We start from the raw sequence: 26,408 nt of genomic DNA on the forward strand, positions 1-26,408 counted from the left end.
GAGCTGAGATTTATTGTGCACTTATTACATGCTCTTTTAAGTGCTTTATAGGTATTATTTCACTGAATCCTCATACAACCCTATGTGTTGGTAAAACGGTCCCCATTTCACAAGGGAATACATGGCTTAAGAGTTAAGTGATTTGACCAAGTATCCACTGCTAATAAGCAACAGCAAATACAGCCTTTGTCTTTAACTCATGCAAAGTTACATATAGTATAGAACATACGGACCAAGACACTAAGATAACTGTGGTTCTAAAATTAAAATTGATTCTATTATAAGATAAGACAGAGTTAAAATGAGGTGGATTTTTGTATTCTCACTGTGAGAAAATGCTTAAGGGCAGAAACTATTATACAAACATGATTAGTATGATTAGTATGCCACACAATCCTCAAGAACTAAATTACTGAACTGACCCAGCTAGCTCAGGTGGCTCTCATTTCTTATGTATTCTCATATTGTCCACACAATGAGTTCCTATCAAAGGCTTTGATGTAAAAAAAAAAAAAAAAAAAGGATTGGAACATGAAAGAAAAATTCAGAGTTCAAACAAAAGCCTAAGAAATGAACTTAACATAATGTACAAAGATCAGGGTTAAAATCACTTGGAAATCAGATTTCTGAGTGGAAGGTACTAAAATATCCTAAAGGAAAGCCATGATGCAAACAGCAATCTAATTAACTAGTACAAATTATTCTAATTAAATTCTTATGGCTCAATCCATTGTTCCGTTCCCTACATTATTAAGTACATTGTTGTCAAAATAGATAATCACACTTGACATCTTGACAGAAATTTGAGATGGTGGGGAAACTGATGGACTAGCAGTCAGGAAATGTGATTTCTAGTGTGGTCTCCACTAGTTACTAGTTGTTTAACTTCGGTCATGTTACTTAATTTCTTTTGGTTTTGATTTCTTCATCTGTAAAATGAAAAATATGAAATAGGTTTATAGTCTCTTTCTAACAATGTTTTCCTAATATAACTATATTATATTTTATGATATTAAAACTTATTTGTGCTAATGATTTTATTTCAGGACATATATTTATATGGTTAGGAAGAACCAAATGGACTTCTTTGCAGAAAAGGCAAAGAGGATCTGCAGAGGTCTGTTTGCGAGAGGGGGTGTATTGATACAAATATGTAACTTACCCATGTATTTCTTTAGAGATGTTCCATATGAACAATTCAATATTTGTATTCCAAAGAATATATACGTTTAAGAAAGTATTGGAACTAGAGACCTAAAAGAAATACTAAAGGAAATCTTTAAGAATGAAATGAAAAGAACACTAGACAGTAATTCAGATTAACTTGGAGGAATAAAGAACACTGGTAAAGATAACTACACAGGAAAAAATAAAAGACAGTATAAATGTATTTTTTGTTTTCCATTTTTCTTCTATCTGATTTAAAATACAACTGCTTAAAGCAATACTTATAAATCTGTGTTTATGGGCACACAGTGTATAAAGATATACCTTGTGTGGCAATAACAGCGTAAAAGACAAGGTTTAGGGGAATTCAAGCTATACAGGAACAAAGTTTTTTCATACTATTGAAATTAAGTTGGTAATAATCTAAAATAGATTTTTTAAATAAATCCAAATGTTAATAATCCCCTGGGCAACCATTAGTAAAATAACTCAAATATATATAGTAAAAAATTATAAGAAATTAAAATCATACACTAGAAAATATCTACTTAACACAAAAGGCAAGAAGACTAGACAAATGAAAAAGACATAAATAGAAAATAAAATGGCAGATGTAGGGAAACGGACTTGGCCCAGTGGTTGGGGCGTCCGTCTGCCACATGGGAGCTCCGCGGTTCGGACCCCGGGCCTCCTTGACCCGTGTGGAGCTGGCCCATGCGCAGTGCTGGTGCGCACCAGGGGTGCCCTGCCACGCAGGGGTGTCCCAGCGTGGGGCGGGGAGTGCGCCCCATGGGGAGAGCCGCCAAGCGCGAGGGAGGGTGCGGCCCGCCTAGGAATGGCGCTGCCCACACTTTCCGTGCCACTGATGACAACAGAAGTGGACAAAGAAACAAGACGCAGCGAGTGGATGCAGAGAGCAGACAACCCGGGGAGGGAGGGGAATTAAATAAATAAATAAATCTTTAAATAAAAAAAAAAAAGGCAGATGTACCCTACTTTATCAATAATTAATTGTAAATGGATTAAACACTCCAACTAAAATTCAGAGATTGAAAGAATAGATTTTTAAAAAATGATTTAATTGAATGCTATGTACAAGAGACACAAATAGGTTGAGAGAAAAAGTACGGAACAAGATATGCTTTGCAAACAGTAACCGAAAGAGAGCTGAAGTGAATACACTACTATGAGGCAAAACAAACTTTAAGACAAAAATTGTTACTAGAGACAAAGAAGGACATTTTATAAGGATAAAGTGTCTATTCATCAAGAAATTATAAACATATATGCACCTAACAACAGTACCAAAAAATACATAAAGCAAACAACTCCATTGAAGGACAGTATAGACATTTATACAATAAGAGTTGGAGACTTCAATACTCCACTTTCAATAATGGATAGAACAATTAGAAGATTCATAAGTAAAGAGAAGACTTGAAGAACACTATAAACCAACTACAGCTAAGAGACAATATGAAACAATTCACCCAATAATAACAGAATATATATTCTTGTAATGCACATATGAAACATTCTCCAGAACAGATCATATGTTAGTCATAAATCAAGTCTCAGTAAACTTAAAAAGACTGAATTCATACCAGCTATGTTCTCCTACCACAATTGAATGAAATTACAAAACAATAAAAAAGAACATTTGGAAAATTCAAATGTATATATGGAACGTGGTCCTAAAAAACCAATGGGTCAAAGAAGAAATTACAAGAGAAATGAGCAAATACTTTGAAATGAATAAAAACAGTATAACAAAATTAATGGGATTCCATGAAAGCAGTATTAGCAGGAAATTTATAGCTACACGTGCCTATATTAAAAAAGAATACAGATCTCAAAACAATAACCTAACCTTTCACCTTAAGAAACTTGAAAAAGAAGAGGAAACTCATCCCAAGGCAAACTAAGGAAGGCTGTAGTAAAGATTGGAAAATTGGGAGAGTGTGGGGTAGGAATAGAGAATAGAAAAACAATAGGGAAAATCAACAAAACCAAAAGTTGGTTCTTTGAAAAGATCAACAAAATTGACAAACCTTTAGTGACACTGACCAAGAGAAAGAGAGGACTCAAATTCTTAAAATCAGAAATGAAAGTGGAGACACTACTATGACCATATCCAAATTAAAAAGGACTATAAAAGAATACTATGAACAATTATATGCCAACAAATTTAATTATCCAGATGAAATAGGCAAATTTCTAGAAAGACACAAACCATCAAAACTAATCAAGAGAAATAGAAAATCTTAGTAGACCTATTAACAAGAGATTGAAATGGTCATCCAAAAACTATGAAATATTTGATAGACATGTACAATATAGAGAGAAGAAAAATATAAGTTATTGAGAAAAGGAAAAGGAAAAAAATTGAAGGCACATGCCATTTACTGGGCTGCAGTATGGATATCACTGTACTTAATGGGGCATAAGACAGTAGAAGTTGGGCTTCTCAAGAGCTAAATTTTAAGGCAAAATTAATCCTCTGTGTCTTTCAATTTCCATGGTCTTTTCAGGGCCTAATTTCCTCCTGCACAGCAAGCTCTACTCTCTAATCTCCATTAAAGAGAAGGAAGCAAATAAAATTCAAAAATCCAAATTTACCTATCATTTTTATTCCTTTTAAAATTAGTGCTTTTTTGTCCTTTTTTTCCCATTATACTCATATCTGATCTTTAGCAAACCCATTCCCAAGAAAGTCTGAGTAGATGAACTCTTTCGGAATCTATGATTATTGTTGCCATGAATGATCCACTCACATGTTCCAAAAGGAATTACCTCTTTTGTGAATTGAACAGTGCCCCATCATAATACTGGAGACTCCATAGGCTATTTCATACTCAGGCTTGAAAAATCACCACCTCAGGGTCAAGAACCACAGCTAAGAAAGACTAAAAGAAAAAAGCTTCAAATCTTGGCACTGTGAAAAGGATGCTATAGCCCATATGGGTCTTTTCAGCTAATCCTGTCCATGAACCTAATTAACAACAGCAATGACAGCAGTCTCAGCTTGAAAGGACAAAATCTTGACAACAAAGAGGTGGTGTGGGAAAAATGAAAAAGGTGCTTTGTTTATAACTTCATCCACATCTCCTTTTGATAGCCAACCCCTAGGAACCATGTAATTTGCATACTGAGGTAACTATGTTCTAGGTTTTACAAGATTTAAAGACTTTTAAAGAACTACTTTAAATTTTGCAGAAGGCCAGGTGTTACTATATACACAGTGGTTAAAGAATGCCAGCTCTGAGGTCAAAAGACCTGAGCTGGCATCTCAGTTCAGATGCTTTCTGAACCTGTGACCTTTTACAAGAATTCACCCCTTCTCTGCCTTAGTTTCCTCATCATAGAGGGGTTAATATCACCTTCCTATAGAGTAAATAGATTAAATGAGGTAATCCATTTAAAGCATTTGGCACAAGATTGGCAGGTAGTACATGGCCAAAAGATGTTTGTTATTATTAATGACCTTTAGTTATAAGAATCTAAGTAATGCAATACAGACACATATTCATGGTTCTCTAGGCCTAATGTTTGTCTCAGACAGTAGCCACAAGGGTCATTTTGGTGAGAAGAGAGTACTTTCTTTTTATCATATCAAATGAGTAAGACTGTGATCTGTAAGTATCCCTAACTTCTTTGACTAAATTTCTAGGATTAATACATCATTCATAAGGGGAGAGAAATAAAAAATAAATCTTTAAAAAAAATCATTCATAAATGTATCCACATCATTTTTACCATATTTATATTTGCAACTGATACTAATTTCTCTTACTCATAGTAAAATACTACTTTCAAAATGCAAGTACCCCTATTTTTTGTATTCCACAATTGTGTGAACAAACCCATATTTTCCTTATCCCTTGATTTCATAGTCTTGTTCAGATTTCTTCTATCAACTTTTAATTTCAGAGACAATGAGCTCTAAGTTTTCAGCAGCTGATCATCCAGTTTCTAATATATTCAGTTCAATTCAAAATGGTTATATATTTTGTAATATATATTTTTATTAGAGAAGTTGTGAGCTTACAAAACAATCATGCATAGTGTGTAGAAATTCCCATTCATCACCCCTCCACCAACACCTTACATTGTTGTGGAACATTTGGTTATAGATTATGAAAGAACATCATCAGACTGTTACTACTAAATATGGTCCATAGCTTAATTTGGTATATTTTTTCCATACACCCCCTATTATTAACTCCCATTATTAACAAATCAGTAAATGGCCATGTATTAGTATTGCACATTTGTTATAGTTCATGACAGAACACTCTTCTATTTGTTCTGTTAACCACAGTCCATCTTCCACCACATGGTTCACTATGTTATATAGTCCCATGCCTTGTACAATCGATCCAAAGTGTACACTGAGTGGCTCTCACTTTCATCACAGAATTGTGCAGACATTGCCTCAGTAAATTTCTGAACTCAACACAGATATTTTTGAGCTCCTACTGCAAAGCCCAAAACTGAAACAGACAGAATGTAAGATGGGGTTTCTGTTTTCAAAGAGCTTGAAGTTTTCTAGGATTCAGTCAATCAAAACTTTTTTTTAAAGGACTACTATGTACTGAGGCAGCCATAGCCTAGAATTTAAGAGCACAGACTCTGAAGCCACACTATCTAGGTTCAAAGTCTGGTTCTGTCACTTACTAGTGGATGTCCTTGGGAAAACTGCTTAAACTCTGTAACTGAGGTTCCTTATCTGTAAGAGGGAGGTAATATTATTATCTGTGGTTGTTATGAGGAAAAAGAAGGTCCAAGCTAAGCCCTTAGAACAGTGGCTGAGTTGCACTTAGTAAGTATTCAATAAATGTCAGCAACCTGAGATTCACATTAGGTCTGTTTACAGATATTCCTGTTCTCTCTGGAGATACACACAGGTATGACTGTACTTTCACACCCCCTTTTAAGTTAGGCATAGCTATGTGTCAGACTCTGGCCCATGAAATGTGAGAAGTGACATGTGACACTTGTGGAACTTAAAAACCAATACATAATCTCCCAGGTTAATTTTGCCCTGCCATGGTGATTAAGCAAGCACATACTGCAGTGGAGCTTCTAATACAAAGATGTGTGACTAAGTATCACTCATCTTGTGCCTACGATGAGCAGAGCCTCTTGCTAATCCATGATGGACCAGGTAGCTTGAATGAAAAAGAAACTTTATATTGTTTTACACCATGAAATTTTAGGGTTGTTTATTACTGTAGCTTAACCTAGGCAATTCTGACCATGCTATCATTACAGTCACTGGGGATATAGTAGTGAATCAAACTGACAAAATGCCTACCCTTATAGAGTTTATCAAGACATGAATGTAATAATGCAAGTAGAAAACAAACTATTAAGAAACCAGACTCACTGGTTTGAGTTTATCCTCTCTCCCTCCCACAATGAGAGCTTTGAAATGCCACAAAGGAGTCAAAAGAGAGGGAAAAGGTAGTAAAGAGAAGAAGCATTCATAGTATTCTTTCATCTTACATAACCCTTACTACCTCTCAAAATGTATAATGCAGCTAAGCAATACAGTAACCGTCTCATACAAGCACAAAAGAATTATGAAGAGAGCCAAACACGAACATCAGGAGACCTGGGGGGTTTATTCTGGCTCTGCCACTAACTGGCTTTGTAACCTGGCGAATGTGAGGAGTTGTCAGTCTGGGAGACTTCAACACAGAGTTAAAACTGTGTGATGGGTCTGAGCATGCATTCATTCATCCAATAGACAAATAGTTATTTGGCACATCTACAATGTGCCAGAAGTGTATGCATAGTGACACGAAGATGAACAAGATGGACAAGGTCCTGCTCTAGTGGAGCTTACAAATTTACTAATGGGAATAACAAATCAGTAAATGACTTAATTTCAAAGAATGCAGATAATGATAAGTGCTTTGAAAAAAAACAAATATGATGAGTATGATGGGATAGTACTTTAGCTGGGTGGTCAGAGAAGGCATCCCTGAGGAGGTGTCATTTGGTCTGAAATATGACTGATAAGAAGGAACCAACCCCATGAGGATCTGGAGGAAGAGTGTTCCAAATAGATGTGGCAAGTATACATGCCCTGAGATATAGAAGAGCATAAAAAGCTCAGGAATGAGTGGTAGGAGATGAGTCAGAGAGATAGAGGGATCAAATCATGGAGACTCTTGTAGACAAGAAGGAGTTTGTGAGAGGAAGTTACAGAAGCAAGAAGCTGAAATCAATGAAACCAGAAAGAGAAAGGAGAGATCAGCAGATGCCAACAGATGCCTTGCCATGTGACAGAAGAGCCAAGGGTTGCCAGCAGCTGGTCTTCAGGAAGAAAACATGGTCTTGATGATGATGATGCCTTGATTTGGACATTTTCCCAACCTCAAAACCCATCATTAGCATCATAATTACTCTGGCTGGAGTCACTGCACTCATCATGGCTTTGGTATTTCAAGGAGACACTCCATTGCAGTGACTATTCTCACTTCAACTGGAAACATCAGAGAGAAGGAATACTGAGCTGCACTTTTGAGCCTGACATCAAACTTTCTGATATCGTGATACAGTGGTTGAAGGAAGGTGTGGCAGTTTGAGATTATTTATGAATTCCAAAAAGAGAAAGATTATGTTTGCAAACTAATCAAAAGGTCTGATACCCTTTGATTGTATTAAATTCAAAGGATTTAAGTTTACTTGATGAAATCAATTTAGGGCTTTTGATTTGACCACATCTGTAGGGAATGACTCAGGTTGAGTCCCCACCCCTTTGGTGGGCTGATATAAATGGACACTCACTCAAGAAGATACAGGAAGAGAGAGAGCTCTGCCTTTGATCCTGGGATCCGGGAGAGATGAGCCTTTCACCTGATAGTCTGCAGCCAATACAGAAAGCCCAGAAAAACACAAGCCTTATACCAAGAGGGAGAAGAAGCCCAGGAAGGAGAGACCAGGCAGAGATCAGAGACCATCTTGCTTTAGTATGTGGCAATTGACTTTGGTGAGAAAGCAACCCTGAGTTGGACTCTTCAGGGCCCTGTAACTGCAAGCTTTTACCCCAAATAAATACCCCTTATAAAAGCCAACAGTTTTGTGGCACTTGGCATCAGTACCCCTTTGGCTGACTAATACTGAAAGTGTTAGGGCTTGGTCCATGAGTTCAAAGAAGGCAAAGATAACCTGTCAGACCAGGATGAAATGTTCAGGGGCCAGAGAGCAGTGTTTACTCATGAAGTGATAGTTGGCAATGCCTCTCTGAAGCTGAAACAGTCACAGATGCTGGCACCTACAAACATTACATCATCATCTCTAAGGGCAAGGGGAATGCTATCTTGGAATATAAAATTGGTCCTTTCTGCATCCCAAAGTGAATGTGGACTATAATGCCCATTCAGAGATCTTACAGTATAATGCTCCCCAATGGTTCCCCCCCTTCCACAGTGATCTGGGCATCCCAAGTTGACGAGGGAACCAACTTCTCAGAAGTCTCCAATATCGGCTTTGAGCTTAACTCTGAGAATGTGATAAGGAAGGTAGTGTTCATGTTCTACACTGTAACAAATCAACAACACATATTCCTGTATGACTGAGAACAACACTGTCAGAGCCACAGGGGATATCAAAGGGACAGACTCTGGTCAAAAGATGGAGTCACAGCTGCTAAACTCAAAGGTTTTAGTGTATCTCTTCTTTCTCTGCTGTCAGCTGGATACTCCTGTCTCGCTCCCCTTACCTGATACTAAATTAATGTGCCATGCCCACACATAAACATGCAGTGTCATTGGTATGACAGAATCCTAGGTATCTACAGAACTATTTCCCCATAAAATATGACTTAGTTTTGTATTTTTGGGGAAAATAGGGTTTTTTCTAGAAGTAGGGAGTGAACAAACAAGATCAAGATGGTAAAAGAAGCCAAAAGACTCTACAGATGACTCCGATATGAACAAGGTATATCTATCTTCAAAGACATATATTAAAATTTGGGAAAATAGTTCATCTGAACTATAAAAATGCATTGAGTGCTATGTACGAAGCATATTGAAGACAAATGTGTCCCCATACCTTAGGGACCTCCCCTTAATATACACTCTGGGGAGTGAGAGGATAGGATACTGCATCTCCCTTTTCACTGAATCCTTAGTTATATGTGTTGTCATGTTGCTTTTCGGAAGTTCCTAGAAAAGTTTCCATTGAAGTATAAACATACCTTACATTCCACAAATTAAACTGCAGATAATCCCTTAAGAAGCTGCTAATCTCCTGCCACTTCACAGTTCAGGGGTGGTTGCATTTTTTGGTTCAAATGATTCACTTTATATATTTCCAAAAATGTCTTCCTTCCACCTAACAAATGCCAAAAAAATGTGAAAAACGATCATAATTTTCATGTAAAAAAAGTAGTTGGCTTACACTAATTTTCTAAATAACTCAAGCACCTTCTTTTTCGAAACAAATGCTGTTTTATCTCTCAGGTGATTTTATAGTTTAGGGAAGTACCTCTCACCTTCATGAAATGAGGTATTATGTCATCGCCAGATTTCAGAAGCTTCTACTTTCTATCCTGCATGGATAGCTATGACCTCAGCTTTCAACTGCATCTAGAGCAGTGAGACTCAACTGGGGTTGATTTTGCCCACCCTTCCCCCAGGAGACATTTAGCAATGTCTAGAGACAATTTTAGTTGGCATAACTCGGGGTGGTATGCTACTGGCATCCAGTGAACAAAGCTCAAGGATTTTGTTCAGCATTCTACAATGACAGGACACCTTCATTCCCCTGCCCACCAAAGACACATAAAGCCAAAATGTCAATAAAGCTGAGGTTAAGAAACCCTGATGTAAAGCAGAAAAGAATCTTAAAAAAAGAGGAGCAAACAAATTTGATAGCTTCCTAAAAACGGGCATTAGCCACTGCCTCTTTGGCTGCTGCATCAGCACAGAGAGCCAGAACTCTAATGTTGGGCAGCCAGGAGACACCTTACAGTGAACAATGTGGACACGCCTGTGGGAAATTCTGGATGGGATTATTTTCAACTGGCTGAGCTTTTAAATTACTTTCCCTACATACTACCCTACAAACCACATTCCATCGCAGCAAATTCCCCCAATCTGAATTTAGATCTCAGGACCCTAACCTAGCCAAATTCAAATGAAGACAACGAAGATATACCTTTCTTGAACCATACAGAGACTTCTAAAAGCAGGGGCAAGGACCCTTTGAAACAAGACCCTGAGGAATGAAACTCTGATAGAAATGAACGTTTTGTTTCCAGCCCCTTTTCCACACTATTTTTTCACACATTGACCACTGTCTGTCTGGCACTTTGTACCCCCACGACTATTACATTTTGTTGTAGAAAACTTGATTTTAGTGTTATGACTATTCAGGACAATGTTTAAGTATGCATATCCTACAAAAAAAAAAGGGAGGAGGAGGAGTTTGGAAGCTACTGGAGATTTTGAATCAAAGGAGTGATATAATTTGATTTATGTTTTAAAAGATCACTCTGGCTGTTACTGGGAAGGGAGTCCCTTGAGGGCAATGTCAATAGTCTAGAAAAGGGATTAGACAGGGAGCAACAAAAAATGGTCATAGTTGGATATATTTTAGAGGACGAGTCAAGAGGATATACTAATGAGTTCGATGTAGTACGAGAAATACTATCAAGGATGATGGGAGATAATGCCATTTCCTGAAAAAGGGAAACCTAAGAGAGGAATATGTTAGGGGGTAGAAATCAGAAATTCTGTTTTGAACATTTTAAAGTTGAGATATCTACTAGGTAGAATTTTCAGGAAGAGCAAATAATGTCTTTTAAAACATAATCAGTGCTTGCAAATGACTTCAGTCAGCAACTACATTCTGACTCTCACCTGACTTTCATCCTCTACAAGATTGCCCTTCAGACACCAGTTGCAAGATCAAAGGTTCCCAGGGCCGCCCTCACTTTTGACCAACTGGCTATGTATCCAGGGATTCCCACCACTCCTTCAGGTCCAATAATTCACTAGAATGACTCATTGAATACAGAAAAGCACTTAGATTATAGTTTATTATAACAAAAAAATGATACAAATCAGAAGCCAAAAGAACAGTAAGGACCAGGTCTGGGAAAGCCTCAAACACAAAGCTTTTGTATTCTCTCCACATAGAGTCAGAAAGTGTCACCCTCCCAGCACATAGATAAGAATCCTCAATCAGGAAAGCTCCCTCAAGCTTCAGCATCCAGAGCTTTCATTGGTGTTTCATTACTTAGGCATGGCTGGTGGATTCAATGCCCATGTGGGGAACACGATCTCTAGCCCTCTGGCCTCCCAGTTGGGCAGATATGAAATGGCTGAAAGTTCTAAGCCCCTCATCACATGGTTGGTCTTTCTGTGTAGCCAGCCCCCCACCTTAAGATTTACAGGTGTGGTCTGAGGTCCACCATGAATAACAAAGCCACTCTTATCATGAGAAATACCAAAGGTTTAGAGATTATTGGCCAGGGGTCAGGATAAAGGCCAAACCTCTTTTTGGAGACCAAATTCATTTGCCATATGGTACTCAACAAAAATTTTCCCCCAGCTTACCAAATCTCCTAAAGCCAAGTGAGGCAGGGTAGTGTAGGGAAAGAGGGAAGAAGTGTCACAGCAGGAACCCGGCAGAGAAAATGGCCATGAGACCCCACCCGGAAACCCCTTAAGGGAAGGCCGCTACCAAGAACAAGACCCTGCTGAGACCCTGGCCACGAGGTCCCATTTGGAAGTCCCAGGGGTCAAGCCCAGATAACTCCAAACAGGACCCCTTGTTGGTCCCAGATAACACCAAACGCAAGGCTCCTCATTGGTCCCCTGAGAGCTAACAGGCAGGGATCAAAAAGCAACAAATCAGAACAGCAAACAGCTGGGGTGGCTCCCCAACATTAGGAAAGCAGAGGAGAGGACAGCTTTAATAAAGGTAGCCCCCCACCCCACCCCAGGTGCTCTCTTTGCCTGGAAGTAGCCGGCATCCATGTCTCAGGTACGTACTTTTCTTGTTTCTCAATAAACTTTTTACTGGCCTAATTAAACTGGCATGTTCTTAAATTCTTTTTATCCAACATAGCCAAGAACGTAGTGGAATCCAGCATCTTCCAACTACGCAAGTGCCCTAATTTGAAAAGAGGGTATGATAATAATTCGGATTTTACAGACCCAAGGCGAGCCTTGATTGACTTAATACATGGGAATAAAGATTAATAACCAACATATATGTATCTCTCACGATGTGCCAAGGACTATTTGAAGTATGCTATGTTTATTCATTAATCTAATCCTCCCAACAACTCTAGATGGAAGTGAGATTATTTCCATTTTACAGATGAGGAAATTGAGGCACAGAGGTGTTTCAATAACTTGACCAAGTCAACATAGGTAGTCAGTAAAACAGTATAAAAATGTATTATTAAATGCTAAAATGTATATTTCAGATACTTTAAGAGACAAGGAGAGATTATGTTGAATGCTCAACAAATATTATTGAACATTTCAACTGTGCCAGGCAAAGTTCTAGGAACTAGAGATTTAGCAATGAATAAAATAGTTCAAAGTGCTTGCCCTCAGGGGATCAGTCAAGAAAGAGCTGTTTGGAGAATGACTTGGGCTTAACCTGGAAAATGTGTAGGATTTGAAAAACAGAGTAAGGAGCCGTCAGTCAGCAAACTAAAACTGTCCCTACAGCATGCTCCATCACCTGTTTTTGTCCAAGCTAAGATTTTTTTTTTAAAATGGTAGTTTCTTTAAAAAAAAAATAGATAGGACAGAGATCTTATGAGCGCCATAAAACCTGAGGTATTTGTTATGTGGCCCTTTAAAGAAAGAGCTTGCTGACTTCTGGAATAAGGCATTTCAGGAAGAGAAAAAAATAAGTTGGTGAAGTGAGAATGAAAAGCAAATTAAAAAAAAAAAAAAGATGAGCTTCAGGGTAGGAAAAAGACTGGGTAGACACACCCATACAAACTAGGTGCTCTCAAGAGGGCATATAATGTCAAATAGGCGCTGAAACCACCTAACTTGTATAAAAAGCAAAAATGGGCATTTTGAGTTTCATTATTCCATCTCTCCATCATATACTGACTGAGTGCCACCTATGTGACTATGTGCTTTGTTATAAGCATACACAGCAATAGTAGCTTGACCAAACTTCTATTAAGAACAAAAGAAATTGTGTTCAGGTTAAGATTGAAAGAATAGGGAAACGGACTTGGCCCAGTGGTTAGGGCGTCCATCTGACACATGGGAGGTCCGCGGTTCAAACCCTGGGCCTCCTTGACCCGTGTGAAGCTGGCCCATGCACAGTGCTGATGCGCGCAAGGAGTGCCCTGCCATGCAGGGGTGTCCCCCGCGTAGGGGAGCCCCACGCACAAGGAGTGCACCCCGTAAGGAGAGCCGTCCAGCGCAAAAGAAAGTACAGCCTGCCCAGGAATGGCGCTGCCCACACTTCCCATGCCGCTGAGGACAACAGAAGCGGACAAAGAAACAAGACACAGCAAATAGACACAGAGAACAGACAACCGGGGGAGAGGGGAGAATTAAATAAATAAATAAATCTTTAAAAAAAAAAGATTGAAAGAATATATATAAAGTGCTTAAAACAGTGCCTGACACATAGTAAGTGTCCCATGATTGTTATAATTAGTTAATTTGTTTTATGAAGTGCCTATTATGTGTTGGGTACTGTGCTGCAAGCTAGAGAAACAGTCCAAATTCTCAGGTCCACAAGCTAGAGGGAAAAGGGATAAACTCCCAGACTTACAGAAGAGAGATTAAGTATAACTAGTGCTAACAGTGCTGCAAGCACATGACACCTTGGGAGAATGGAGATGGGGGTGGGTGTGTCTGGAAGGGCCAGTGTCGTTAAGGAATAGGAAGAGGAGAGGAAACAGGGAACAGCCTCTGCCAAGACCCAGAGGAAGGACAGAGCCTGGCATGGCCAGATATCTGTGAATGTTCTTTCATGTGTCTGAAATGCAGAGGGGGCTGGATGAAACAATGTGAGCAGGGACTGTGTCATGGAGAACCTTGGGCACTAGTGAAGATGTCTGCATTTTAATCATGAGGACAACTCACTGAAGGGTTAAATAGGAACTTCATGTGATTTCCTCAGCAACTCTACCCTGCTTCCATTCTTTAACTGTAAATGCCATATTCAGCTCTAAATATTGCTCATTCCTTTAGTATTTATTAATTTCTCTTTGCCCTTTCTTTCCTTTTGATCTCCCCTATCCTGTTTGGCCATTTCTTTGCTCATCAGTATCTTAAAAGCTTGATCTGAGATTTTAGGGAGAATGAGGGAATGAACCTAATCAATCTATTTTAGGTAAATCTCATGGAAGTGGGTGGCTAAAGAAACAGAATTTATCAAATTCCACCTGTCCTCCGGGGATTTTAATTATGTTCACTCTAATCTCCATTATCATTGATAATCAAAACATGATGGCTAGTCATTCCAAGACCTAATTTTTAAGTGAATTCAAAATGGAAATTTCTCAAGGGCAAACAGAGAACATTACTTTTTCTTTTTAAATGAAAAAATAGTAGAGAATATAATGAACACTTCTGTACCTCTATCCAGCAAATATTTTTCCCTATTTGCTCCAGATTTTTAAAAGAAAGTCCCTGATGCTTCTCTTTCTGAACTCACCTTGTCTGCCCAGAGGTAACCATTCTCTTTGGTGTTTTCCGTTTCCTGTTAATACTTTTAGACAGCTATTAAATATGTACATATCCCTAAACCATAAAGCATTTTTGCATATTTTTATATCAGTGGCATCAGACTGAGAGCCTTCTGCAATATTTTATCCACTTAGCATTTTGTTATTGCAATATATCTATATTGTTACAAACAGATAATTCATTCATTTCACTGCTCCACAGCCATTCTACTGTTGATGGGCATTTAGGTTTTTTTCTATTACAAATATTGCTGTTATAAGTATTCTTGAATATGTCTCCTTCTGCACATTTGGGGCACATACTTGAACTGGAATTGATAAATGCTAAAAGGTACAGGTACAGTACACAGCTTTATTAGATACTACCAAATGGCTTTCCAAAATGGCTGTAGCAATTCATACTCCAAGCAACAATGTATAAGACTTCCCAACTCTCCATGTCTTAGCCAACACAAATCTGTTGATAAAATGTGGAAAAATAATTTAACTTTCTAAAAAAGCCCCAAACTGTAAAACAACCAAATATGAGCATTTTCATTCATTAGGCATTTACCCATTTAATGAACACATGTTGAGCCCCACCTGGTTACAAATATGACCAAGATATTGGGCGGAGACAGAAATGGGCCCTGCTTATTATAAGGCAGTGAGTTAAATGCTATAATGAACATAAGTTCACACCTGGAAAAATATTATTCATCCTTCAGTATCTATTTGCTTCTGGAAAGTAATAACTATCATTGACTGCCTGCTCCGAGCTATACAATGTGCTAAATTCATCACCTGTATTATCTCATTCAGTCTTCACAAAACCCTAAGAAGTAGTTTGGTTTTTTCTTTTTTTCATTTTACTTGTGGAGAAACTGGCACATAGAGAGATTAAGTAATTTTTTCAAGGTGGTGGCAGAACCAGGATTTGAAGCCAAGCAGTGGGACTCCAGAGCCTGTCCTCTTACACTAGCCCCTCCCTAATCTCTCTCTTTACCTTTCCCTCCTCCCGTCAAAGGCTCCTCCTCTGACTAAGAATACCTCTACTGGCCATGCTACTGTTTGGAACATCAGACATGCTTACATGTCTGTTTCCTTCTTTAGAAGAGGTATGGTATTATTCTTAATGGACTTTACCTAACAAAAAGTAAGTGTTCACTAATGGGTATCTATCCAGAAGAACTGAGAACAGTGACACTAACAGACATCTGCACACTGATGTTCATAGCAGCATTATTCACGATTGCCAAAAGTTGGAGACAAACCCCGGTGCCCATCAACTGACGAATGGATAAACAAACTGTGGTGTATTCACACAATGGAATATTATGCAGCTGTAAGAAAAATGAAGTTGTAAAGCATATGACAACATGGATGAACCTGGAGGACATTATGTTGAGTGAAGCAAGCCAGACACAAAAGGACAAATACTGTATGATTGTGTTACTAGGAACTAAATATATTGTATCTCACAGAGTTAAGAACTTGAATACGGGTCACCAGAAAATAGAATGAGTTTAGAGAATGGAAAGCTCAAGGTTAGCTTATACAGGATTGGTAAAAAAGATGTGCGTTAATCTTTGGAAATGAATGGAAAAGGTGAAAGCCCAATATAATGTTTGTAACTAACAGTGCTATCATACGATTATGAAAGTGGTTTAAAGGGAAGTCTAAAGTCATGTATGTTACTAAAAGAAAAGCTAAACAATATAACATGGGACTGTATAGCATAGTAAAACCGCGTGTGATATATGAATATGGGTAAATTGTCTTTCTTTGAAACTGAACAAATGTTTATACTACAAGATGTTAACATCAGACCAAAAAACCCATTATACTAAGTGAAAGAAACCAGACACAAAGTACTACATAGTGTATGATCCTATTTATATAAAATGTAAATATAAATCAATTTATAAAGATGGAATTAGATTAGTGGTTATGTAAGGCTGGGGAAGGACAGACGATTGAGAGGTGACTGCTAAGAGGTGTGTGGGGTTTTTCTTTTGTAGTAATGAAACTGTTCTAAAATCTTTTGTGGTGATAAATGCACAACACTGTGATTATAATAAAAGCCATTTATTATACATTTGGATAGATCATATGGTATGTAAATATATCTCAATGAAACTGCTTAAAAATAAGTAAATGTGGTAGGAGGATGTGGCTCAAGTGATTGAGCTCCCACCTACCACATGGGAGGTTCTGGGTTTGGTTCTCAGTGCCTCCTGGAGAAGACAAGGAAGACAACAAGTTGGCATGATAGGCAGGTGCAGCGAGCTGACGCAACAAGATGATGCAACAAGGAGACACAAAGAGGAAAGACAATGAGAGACACAAAAAAGGAGGGACCTGAGGTAGTTCAAGCGATTGGATGCCTCTCTCCCACAAGGGAGGTCCCAGGTTCGGTTCCCAGTGCCTCCTAAAGAAGACAAGCAGAAACAGAGAGCACACAGTGAATGGACACAGAAAGCAGACAGTGAGTGCAAAACAATGAGGGAGGGGAATAGATAAATTAAAAAATAAATCTTTTAAATAAATAAATAAATAAAATTTAAAATGTGTAAGAATAGCCAGAAATAGCAGCTATGTACAGCAGGGGAAGTGTTAAGAGGTAAAGAATTTTCTTGTTTAATTTTTTGTCTATTATTATTATTGAAATAATGAAAATGCTCTAATGATTGAAGTGATGAATGCACAACTATGTGATTATACCAAATACCATTGGTTGTACGCTTTGGATGAACTACATGCTTTATTAATATGTATCAATAAAGTTGGTTTGTTTTTTTTTTTGTTTTGTTTTGTTTTGTTTTTAAAGATTTATTTTTATTTATTTAATTCCCCTCCCCTCCCCCGGTTGTCTGTTTTCTGTGTCTTTTTGCTGCGTCTTGTTTCTTTGTCCGCTTCTGTTGTCGTCAGCGGCACGGGAAGTGTGGGCGGCGCCATTCCTCGGCAGGCTGCTCCCTCCTTCGCGCTGGGCGGCTCTCCTTATGGGTGCACTCCTTGCGCGTGGGGCTCCCCTACGCGGGGGACACCCCTGTGTGGCACGGCACTCCTTGCGCGCATCAGCACTGTGCATGGGCCAGCTCCACACGGGTCAAGGAGGCCCGGGGCTTGAACCGCGGACCTCCCATGTGGTAGATGGATGCCCTAACCACTGGGCCAAAGTCCGTTTCCCAAAGTTGGTTTGTTTAAAAAAGATTAAGTATTCAGTAAATATGTATAAGTGAAAAAATGAATGCTGTATAAGATCACTAAGGATGAAAACGCTGATTGTAAAGGTGATGTGACGATCTGAACAACCTTGAAGTTGGAGGAAATGCTCACCACAAGTAAACAGGCCATTCTGTAAAAGGTACATTCATTGCCTGTTCAAGAAGCCACACAGAGGCTGAGGCGGCTGAAGAACAGATGGTCACTGAGGGTAGGAAGTAGGTGGGGGTGCTAGGGATGAAAGGACAAGGAGAAAGAGACAAGGGAGCTAGAAGCAGGGGCAGCTGGAATGGAGAGTTATATTTTTTCATCTGTAGGTGATGGAGAATGAATAATAGGAAATTCTTAAACTGTGCTGGGTATTTGATTCTTACATTTTAAAAAATATGTCTGGGAAAGTGGATGTGGTTCAAGCAATTGGGCTCCCATCTCGCATATAGGAGATCCAGGGTTCGATTCCCAGGGCCTCCTGGTGAAAGTAAGCTGGCCTATGCGGAGAGATGGCACACCAAGATGATGGAACAAAAAGAGACACAAAGGAGAAACAATAAGAGACACAGAAGACCAGAGAGCTGAGGTGGCACAAGAGATTGAGTGTCTCTCTCCTGCTCTGGAAGGTCCCAGGATCAGTTTCCATTGCTGCCTACAGAGAAGCAGACACAGAACACACAACGAATGCACACAGAGGACAGATAGAGAGCACAAAACTATGGGGGTGGTGTGGAATAAATCTTAAAAAGTATGTGTGTGTGTGTGTGTGTGTATATATATGTCTGATCTTAGAAGGGCTTAAAGAATAGCGTTTTGATGTACACATGAGAGCAGAAATCCAGAGAATTCTTTCAAAAGTAACTTTTATAAAGAAAAATAGCCTTTCATAAAGGCTCTGCCCATGCATCACTGGAAACTTGTTCTTTGAGGCGAACCATATCAAAGACGTGAGATCTCCAAGCAACATTTTAAGGCTCTTCATTTGCTGGAAAGGAAATCTTATTGTACTCTCTCCAGAACACAAACAGACTTCTGGTCTAACTTTTTGTTGCTGTTGCTTTCATTTTTTTTCCTTAGGAGGGAGGATGGAATTTGATCTGTGTATTTGCAGATTTTTTCCTGAAGTGTGACATGTGGCATGAACCGAAATAAAGGAATAATGCCAACAATGAATAGGGAGGGTGGAGCCAGAGGCATAAAGGAATGGTTTGCTGAAAAGCTTTACTGAAATACAGCAAACAAGCAGGAGCAATAACATCTGAAACCTGAGCCAACTGAAGGTTAAATAACAAGACAACAAACTTGTATAGCAAAATGAGATGGAAAAGGATTTCTAAAGAGAAGGTCTTAGAAAGAGGACAGTATCCTAGTAGAAAAGGAGATTAAACAGTTTTTCTTTCAAGGAAGGAGGAACTGGTTCTAAAAAAACAAAACTGGGAGCAGATGTGGCTCATGTGGTAGAGCACCTGCCAGGTCCCAGGTTTGGTTACCAATGCCTCCGAAAGACAAAAAAAAAAAAGCAAAACAGCTAGCAAAACAAAAGAGGGAACCAGCTCAGGGAAGCCAGCAAGGCTCCATGGTTGAGTGCCAGCTTCCCACATGTGAGGTCCTGGGTTCAATCCCCGGTATCTAAAACAAAACAAAAATAAAAAAACAACTGCCTGATACTGAAATAATTGAAGTGACTGAGCTAGCAGGGATAAAAGGACAATTATGCATAGTGTCAAAGAGAAAACAAGAAAATTGTACACATTGTGATATTGAGTACGGACCTCGTGTTCACAGAGGGATGGCTAATCAACTGCATCTGTGGTTATTAACTGGTAATACGTGAAACAATTCAGTGACACCCATTTTTCACACTCACTGTGAAACTATAGTAGCCCTAAAACTAGTTGATAAAAACTTAGCAGTAGTGGATATAGCTCAAGTGGTTAAGCACCTGCTTCCCATGAATGAGGTTCCAGGTTCAATCTCTGGTACCTCCTAAAAACAAAACAAAGAAACCAACTCTCACTGGGGAGCAGATGTAGCTCAGTGCTTGAGTGCCTACTTCCCATGCACAAGGTCTTATTTGTGCTTGGTTTGATTATATTTATTTCTCCATAAAACAATAATTTTTAAAAAGATCACCTATTTTAAAACACCATATTAGAGAACTCTTCTATATATGTTTCCTATTGCTGTTTTAATGAAATGCCACAAACCCGGTGGCTTAAAACAAAGATTTATCCTCCTTAGAAATCAAAGGTTTGAAATGGTTCTCACTGAATGGTCAGGGTGTGAGCAGGCCTGTGTTCCATCTGGAGGTGCTAGGAGAGAAACCATTTCCTTACCTTTTCAGCTTCTAGAGGCTGCCTGTATTTCTTGGCTCCTGGCCCTCTTTCCCTTCAGTGGCCAATCAACTCTCTCTCACATGGCATCACTCTACCACTGACTCTTCTTCTGCCTCCTCCTTCCACTTTTAATGACCCTCTGATTACACTGAGCCCATCCAGATAACCCAGAATAAGGATAATCTCCTATTTTAAGGTCAGCTGATGAGCACTCAGCTCCATCTGCAACGTTAATTCCCCTTTGCCATGTAATATATTCAGAGCTTCCAGGAATTTATGATATGGATATTGTTAGGGGGCCTATTATTCTGCCTACACAACTTCCATATGTTAAACTATAATGTACAAGATGGACATTTAATGCTATCAACAAATTCTGAAGCCTTTTATTTTTTCAGCACATTCTTCTATATGCCTGAATGGCAAATTGTTTACATAAAACATGACCAAATAAATTGTTATGCCTCCTTGCTGGATTCTTGGCTTGGGGGATGGCCTAAGGGAGCTCTACAGTACTTTTCAGACTCTAATGTGGTAAAAAGATATAAACAGGAAAATGGACTTGGCCCAGTGGTTAGGGCGTCCGTCTACCACATGGGAGGTCCGCGGTTCAAACCCCGGGCCTCCTTGACATGTGTGGAGCTGGCCATGCGCAGTGCTGATGCGCGCAAGGAGTGCCGTGCTACACAGGGGTGTCCCCGCGTAGGGGAGCCCCACGCACAAGGAGTGCGCCCGTGAGGAAAGCCGCCCAGCGTGAAAAGAAAGAGCAGCCTGCCGAGGAATGGCGCCGCCCACACTTCCCCTGCCGCTGACCACAACAGAAGCGGACAAAGAAACAAGACGCAGGAAATAGACACAGAGAACAGACAACCCGGGGAGGGGGGGGGAATTAAATAAATAAATAAATCTTTTAAAAAAAAAAAGATATAAACAACTTAACTTCATATACTGTCTCTTTAGGAGGACAGCAACAACATCCTAAAATCATTACTTTTTATCAAAACAATGAATGTTTACATTGGAGACACTAGAAAAAGCTGAACATTTAATGTTTTTAAAAATATTCACTGAAGGAAATTTTATTAGTAAGTTTTAAATTTTAGTTCAAGAGAATGGAAATAGTGGTCATGAGGGAAAAGGCAAAGTTTTTCTTTGAATTTTTACACAAAAAAAAGCAAGATGAATTTTCACATTGATATTAGCCACAGATGTTTGAGTAGAAGCGTCATTTACTTTTTTCACTTAATTTTAGTCCTTTTTCTTATGGATATGTTCAAAACAAGCTATCATTCTCTGGGTAAAACAGCTCCAAGAGTGGAGCCATCCTCTCCCTTGGGGGAAACAGACTCAGGCAAGGGAAAGAAAAACTAGGCTAGACACCTGTCCCCAATGGAAAGAGGAAAAACACACCTGGAGAGCAGCTCAGACAATGGGCGCCAAAGGGGAAAAATAGTAATTGGAGAGAGGAGGCTGTGCTTCCAATCTGTTGCTAGTTTATAAGGTAAATCTATTCCTGGAGGAAAGTAACTAGGAACAAACAAAAACTGAACAGGTGTGGCTGGTGCCAGATTGTACAACCTTCAAGTCTCAGCTCTGATGACACTCCTTCCAGGAAATTTCCCCATCATTCCCTGAGCCCAGGCTGTATATCTCATTAACACATTTATTCATTTACCTCTTCGTACTGAGCACTAATGTGCTCAAAGAGAGAGGACAAAAAAATAAATAAGGCATAATAGCACTTATTAGATGGCATTTGTTTGTAACGGTGTTGGCTTCCTGTCTCTCCTGCTTGTAAGAAGCCTTAATTCCTTTTTCCATTCTCAGGGTCTAGCGCAGTGCCTGACATACACTAGGTGCTTAATGAACCAAAGAATGACTTTAAAGAATATTTTTTATTATGGGAGGCTATGTTTTCAAACCCTTAGCTCTGTGGAGTGTGGGGAGGGGGGGCGAGTAGACACGATAACAATGGGAAAGGCATCTTTATTTGGAGTGCATACAGCAATCCACAGCTTCTTTATGTGGTCTCTTGTACCGAACTTAGTTAAGGAGAGTAGAGTAGGGGAGTCGAGGGCGGAATGGGGAAGTTTATTCCTTCTCCTTCCCGCGCGCAGGAGGGCTGGGTTTGGGATGCACGAGAAACGGGTTCGCGCTGCTTTTCCGTGCCCCTACCCGCCCGCCCTCCTCACCAGGTCAATGGCCACCACGTCCCGCAGCGCCACAACCCGCCGGATGGACTTGGGCGGGTTCTCGGTCAAGTAGATGAGCCGGTCGCTGAGGACCACGAACTTGAAGGTGTAGTTTTCTGAGTCGGACACCACCACGCACGGTTCATAGGCGCGGATGGCGTCGTAGACCTCGGGCGGCAGGTGCCTCCGCAAGAACGCGTCGAGGCGGCTGTTCGTGCGCGCTGGGTACCCGGGCGGCGCCAGGCTGGCCCTGCACCGCGCCGGGACGAGAGCGGCGGCGGTGGGCGCCTGAGCCCCGCCCCGCCTCCGCGCCCCCGCACTGGAACCCGCGCGCGCCACAAAGCGCTCAGTCCCGCACCAGGATGCGGGGCGCAGAACCTACAACTTCGGGGCTGGATTTCCCGGGAATCCACGCTCCGCCTCCCAGTCCTCCCGGCACGGACAGCAGAGGGCGGGGCAAAACGCTGTTCCAGCCGCTCGGGCTGGACGCGGACGTCGGGGTAATTTCCGCCAAGAATCCTGGCTATGGGGCCACCCTTAAGGGATTCTTCCTACCCTTCCCTTTCGGCAACTCCCACATCCACCTACCCCAGGTACTGGGAACCACGCTATCCCTTCCCAACTTTATTGATACAGGAAGCTGGAGTTTTTCATACGACTTCCAGTGAAAGAAACAGATTTCCTAGATCTTGAACGACATGGATTTATTTCCAAATAGGCAGAACAATCTTAGAACCCTAATAAGACCAGTCACAGTTTTGGCATTTGTTTATAACAATGTCTGGTATAGCTCATTATTTTTTTCATGTTTATAAACATAGATCTTCTTTCTGTAACCATTTAAAAGTGATCTGAGAAAAGGGATGTTGTTATAAATTGATTTGGGCACACCCGAGCCTATCTAATGTCTAATGCAGACAGTCGGGGCCTGATTGAGCAGGATTAATGAGTGAGTGAGGCTGACATCTTGGAAATTTGAGTTTATAAGTGGATAACTGCTGCCTGCCTAGCCCTGAGACTGCAGAACAATAAAAATACTCCATAGTTTCTACAAGCCTGGCCTAATTTATTATAAATTGGGTAAGGGACAGGAGACAGGCACAACAGACACTTACCTCCAATAACCCTAGGTAAAATTTTTCATTTTTATTTCAATGCTGGAAAAGTCATTCTCTCCCCTCCATATTCACCTAAAGACCTGGTAGTAAAAGCCAAATAATACATTTTCTTTTTTCTCCAGATACCTGTGGCCTTGAATCACATTTGATATTCTTTATTGCAATTTATATCCTCCTATTCCTTATATTTACTATTTATACTGTAGTTTGTAAGCCGCCATCTCAAATACTTTGTGGAAAGAGGGTATAAATAGATATTGTAGCATAAACTACTATAAAAGGAAACTGAGGAGAAATGTTTGGGTCTGGCTAAACTGAAGCATAAGATGATTCTGAGGATGTCAATAGCAAAAAATAGAAGTGTTTCTTAGATGCTATTTGATGAGTGAGAAGAGAAGAGCCACCTGCTGGCAAAAATATTAAATAACCTAGCACTTAAAAGTTTTCTTAGGAAATCACACATCTACGAATTATTGGACTCTTGATAACTTCATAAATGGATGAAAAATGAGCCACAGGTGCATGGATATTTACGCTGAAATAAAATCTCTTTCCTATCTAAAACTACTCTTAATAGGGTTTGTGGCCTCAAACAACTAGAAAGTCAAGGGCCCTTCACCTTTGATGAATAACTATACCTCACAAGAGCTGATGAGTCAAACGGCAGTATCAGAGGTGAAATGTGAGGCCCAAGCAGGCAAAAAGGCCTCACCTCTGGGGCTTCCTTTTTCATCCCCACCTCCTCTCAGGTAACTGAGACTAAGAAAAACAGAATGACTAGACTAGGACCATCATGAATAAAATTTTGGTGAGAAAGCAGCTTAACCAACTGTACACAGAAGCAACGAAAGAATTGGTGGTTGAGGTGACCTCAGTTAAACTTTTCAACTTTTTGGCACACAGAAGGCAGTGTCAAGGTTTCCAGGCACTCAGTGTTCTACACTGTTGCCAAGGTAACAGTGAAGTTCAGACTGAAGGGAAGGGATTGGATAAAGGGGAAGAAGCACTGGATTTGGAACCAGAATTAGATTAGTGCTCTAATTCTATTGCTCACTATCTGTGAGACAAGGAAAGTCATAAACTTTCTGAGCCTCAGTTTTATCACCTGTAAAATGAAACTAATATTTGCCTTGTCTCTTGCAAAGAGCTGGTCTGACGATCAAAGGCAATAAAATTATGAATGCTAAGTATTCACATTCCCTTATCTTTTGGTAAGCTTTATGTGAATAGTTAAAACAAATATACCCATGATAGGCACTTATTCCCTTATCTTCTAAATCCAACCAAACTCAAGAAGCATTAGGTACACTATCCTGTGCAATGAAACACTTAATAGATGTTTCTTGATAACACTTTAAAAAGGAATAGAACATTATTTACCTGGCACTAATCCCTAAAGTCACTCTCCTAGACTTTCACTAGGAGAACAGTTGTTTTAGGCCCAGGGATGGTCAATTCAATTAGCTTGAAAGGCAGTTTAGGATGGTGTTTATGAGCAGAGACTATAGAGCCAGACTGCCTGGGTACAAATTGCAGCTCTCCCACTTAGTAGCTGAATGATTTGGGGCAAGTTTCTTAAAGGCTCTGTGCCTCAGTTTCCTACCTACAAAATGAGCATAACAATTCATACTTCATTTAGGTCATTATGAGAGTTAATAGTTTTTCTAAAACACTTAGGTGCCTAGAACAGAATAAACACTATATAAATGCTTAAAAAGTAAGCTCTACAAGTAAGTGTTTTTTCATTATGTATATGGTCATTTGGCTCCCCACCTTCAAAGTAGCATCAAATTCTTCCTTGGATACTACTGTGATATATATACATTTTTTTTTCTTTCTTTCTCCCCCCGCCCCGGTCTGCTCTCTGTGTCCATTCGCTGTCTATTCTTCTGTGTCTGCTTGTATTCTCACTAGGTGGCTCTGGGAACCGATCCTGTAACTTCTGGAGTGGTAGAGAGGCAATCATTCTATGGTACCACCTCAGCTCCCTTTTCTGCTACGTCTCTTACTGTCTCTCCTCTGTCTCTTGTTGCATTATCTTGCTGAGCCATCTCTCCTTGTCGGCTGGGACTCCTGTGCGGGGTGGCATTCCTGCGCATGGTGGCATTTCCATGTGGGCTGGCACTCCATGTGGGCCAGCTCACTGCACAGGCCAGCTTGCCTTCACCAGGCCTTGGGAATTGAACCCTGGACCTCCTGTATGGTAAATGGGAGCCCAACAGCTTGAGCCACAACCATTTCCCATAGTGTGGTATTTTTAACTATAATTTAAACTTAAAGCAAGAATCTAACCCACACGCACACACAGACACACAGGAATAGCATTTTTACCTTTTTTTTTTTTTTAGTAGCATTTTTGATGGAGAAGTGATCAGTGAGCCTTTGGTCATGGGAACTCTCCAGAGATTTGAGACTAGAAGTTTTAAAACAGAAGTACCTCCTTAATGCATCTAGGAATCCCAAGTGTTTTCATCCCCCAGCATGAAACTAAAAACAGACTATGCAGAGAAAGATACTTGAAATCTGTGATAGGTGAGTAGAAATTGAGATTTTAAAGGCATCTGATTTAAGAAAACTTTTTCTTAGTGCTTCCACTTAGTATAAAAGGATACAGTCTATTTAAATATTGATAACAATTAACAATCAACTGACAAACAAAGCAGAGGTATATTATAATGAAGTCTAAGGAACCATGCAAATACTT

General features: G+C 39.8%; 1 protein-coding gene and 1 pseudogene across 1 annotated transcript in view; one reads left to right on the plus strand and one right to left on the minus strand.

The window, feature by feature from the left end:
• The window catches only part of C12H12orf56 (chromosome 12 C12orf56 homolog), a 105,599-nt gene extending 79,796 nt beyond the window's left edge, over nt 1–25,803 (minus strand). Inside the window, exons 1-2 of the mRNA XM_071218733.1 lie at nt 25,714–25,803; nt 22,587–22,964 (exon numbers count right to left, since the gene is read on the minus strand). Of these exons, the coding sequence (XP_071074834.1) occupies nt 22,587–22,964; nt 25,714–25,803 (468 nt within the window). The remainder of the gene's footprint in view (nt 1–22,586; nt 22,965–25,713) is intronic.
• Nucleotides 7,556–8,914, plus strand: LOC139440198 (V-set domain-containing T-cell activation inhibitor 1 pseudogene; annotated as a pseudogene).
• Nucleotides 25,804–26,408: the final 605 nt, after the last annotated feature.

The sequence above is a fragment of the Dasypus novemcinctus genome, chromosome 12, assembly GCF_030445035.2.
Source record: "Dasypus novemcinctus isolate mDasNov1 chromosome 12, mDasNov1.1.hap2, whole genome shotgun sequence".
Classification (NCBI taxonomy): Eukaryota; Metazoa; Chordata; class Mammalia; order Cingulata; family Dasypodidae; genus Dasypus; species Dasypus novemcinctus.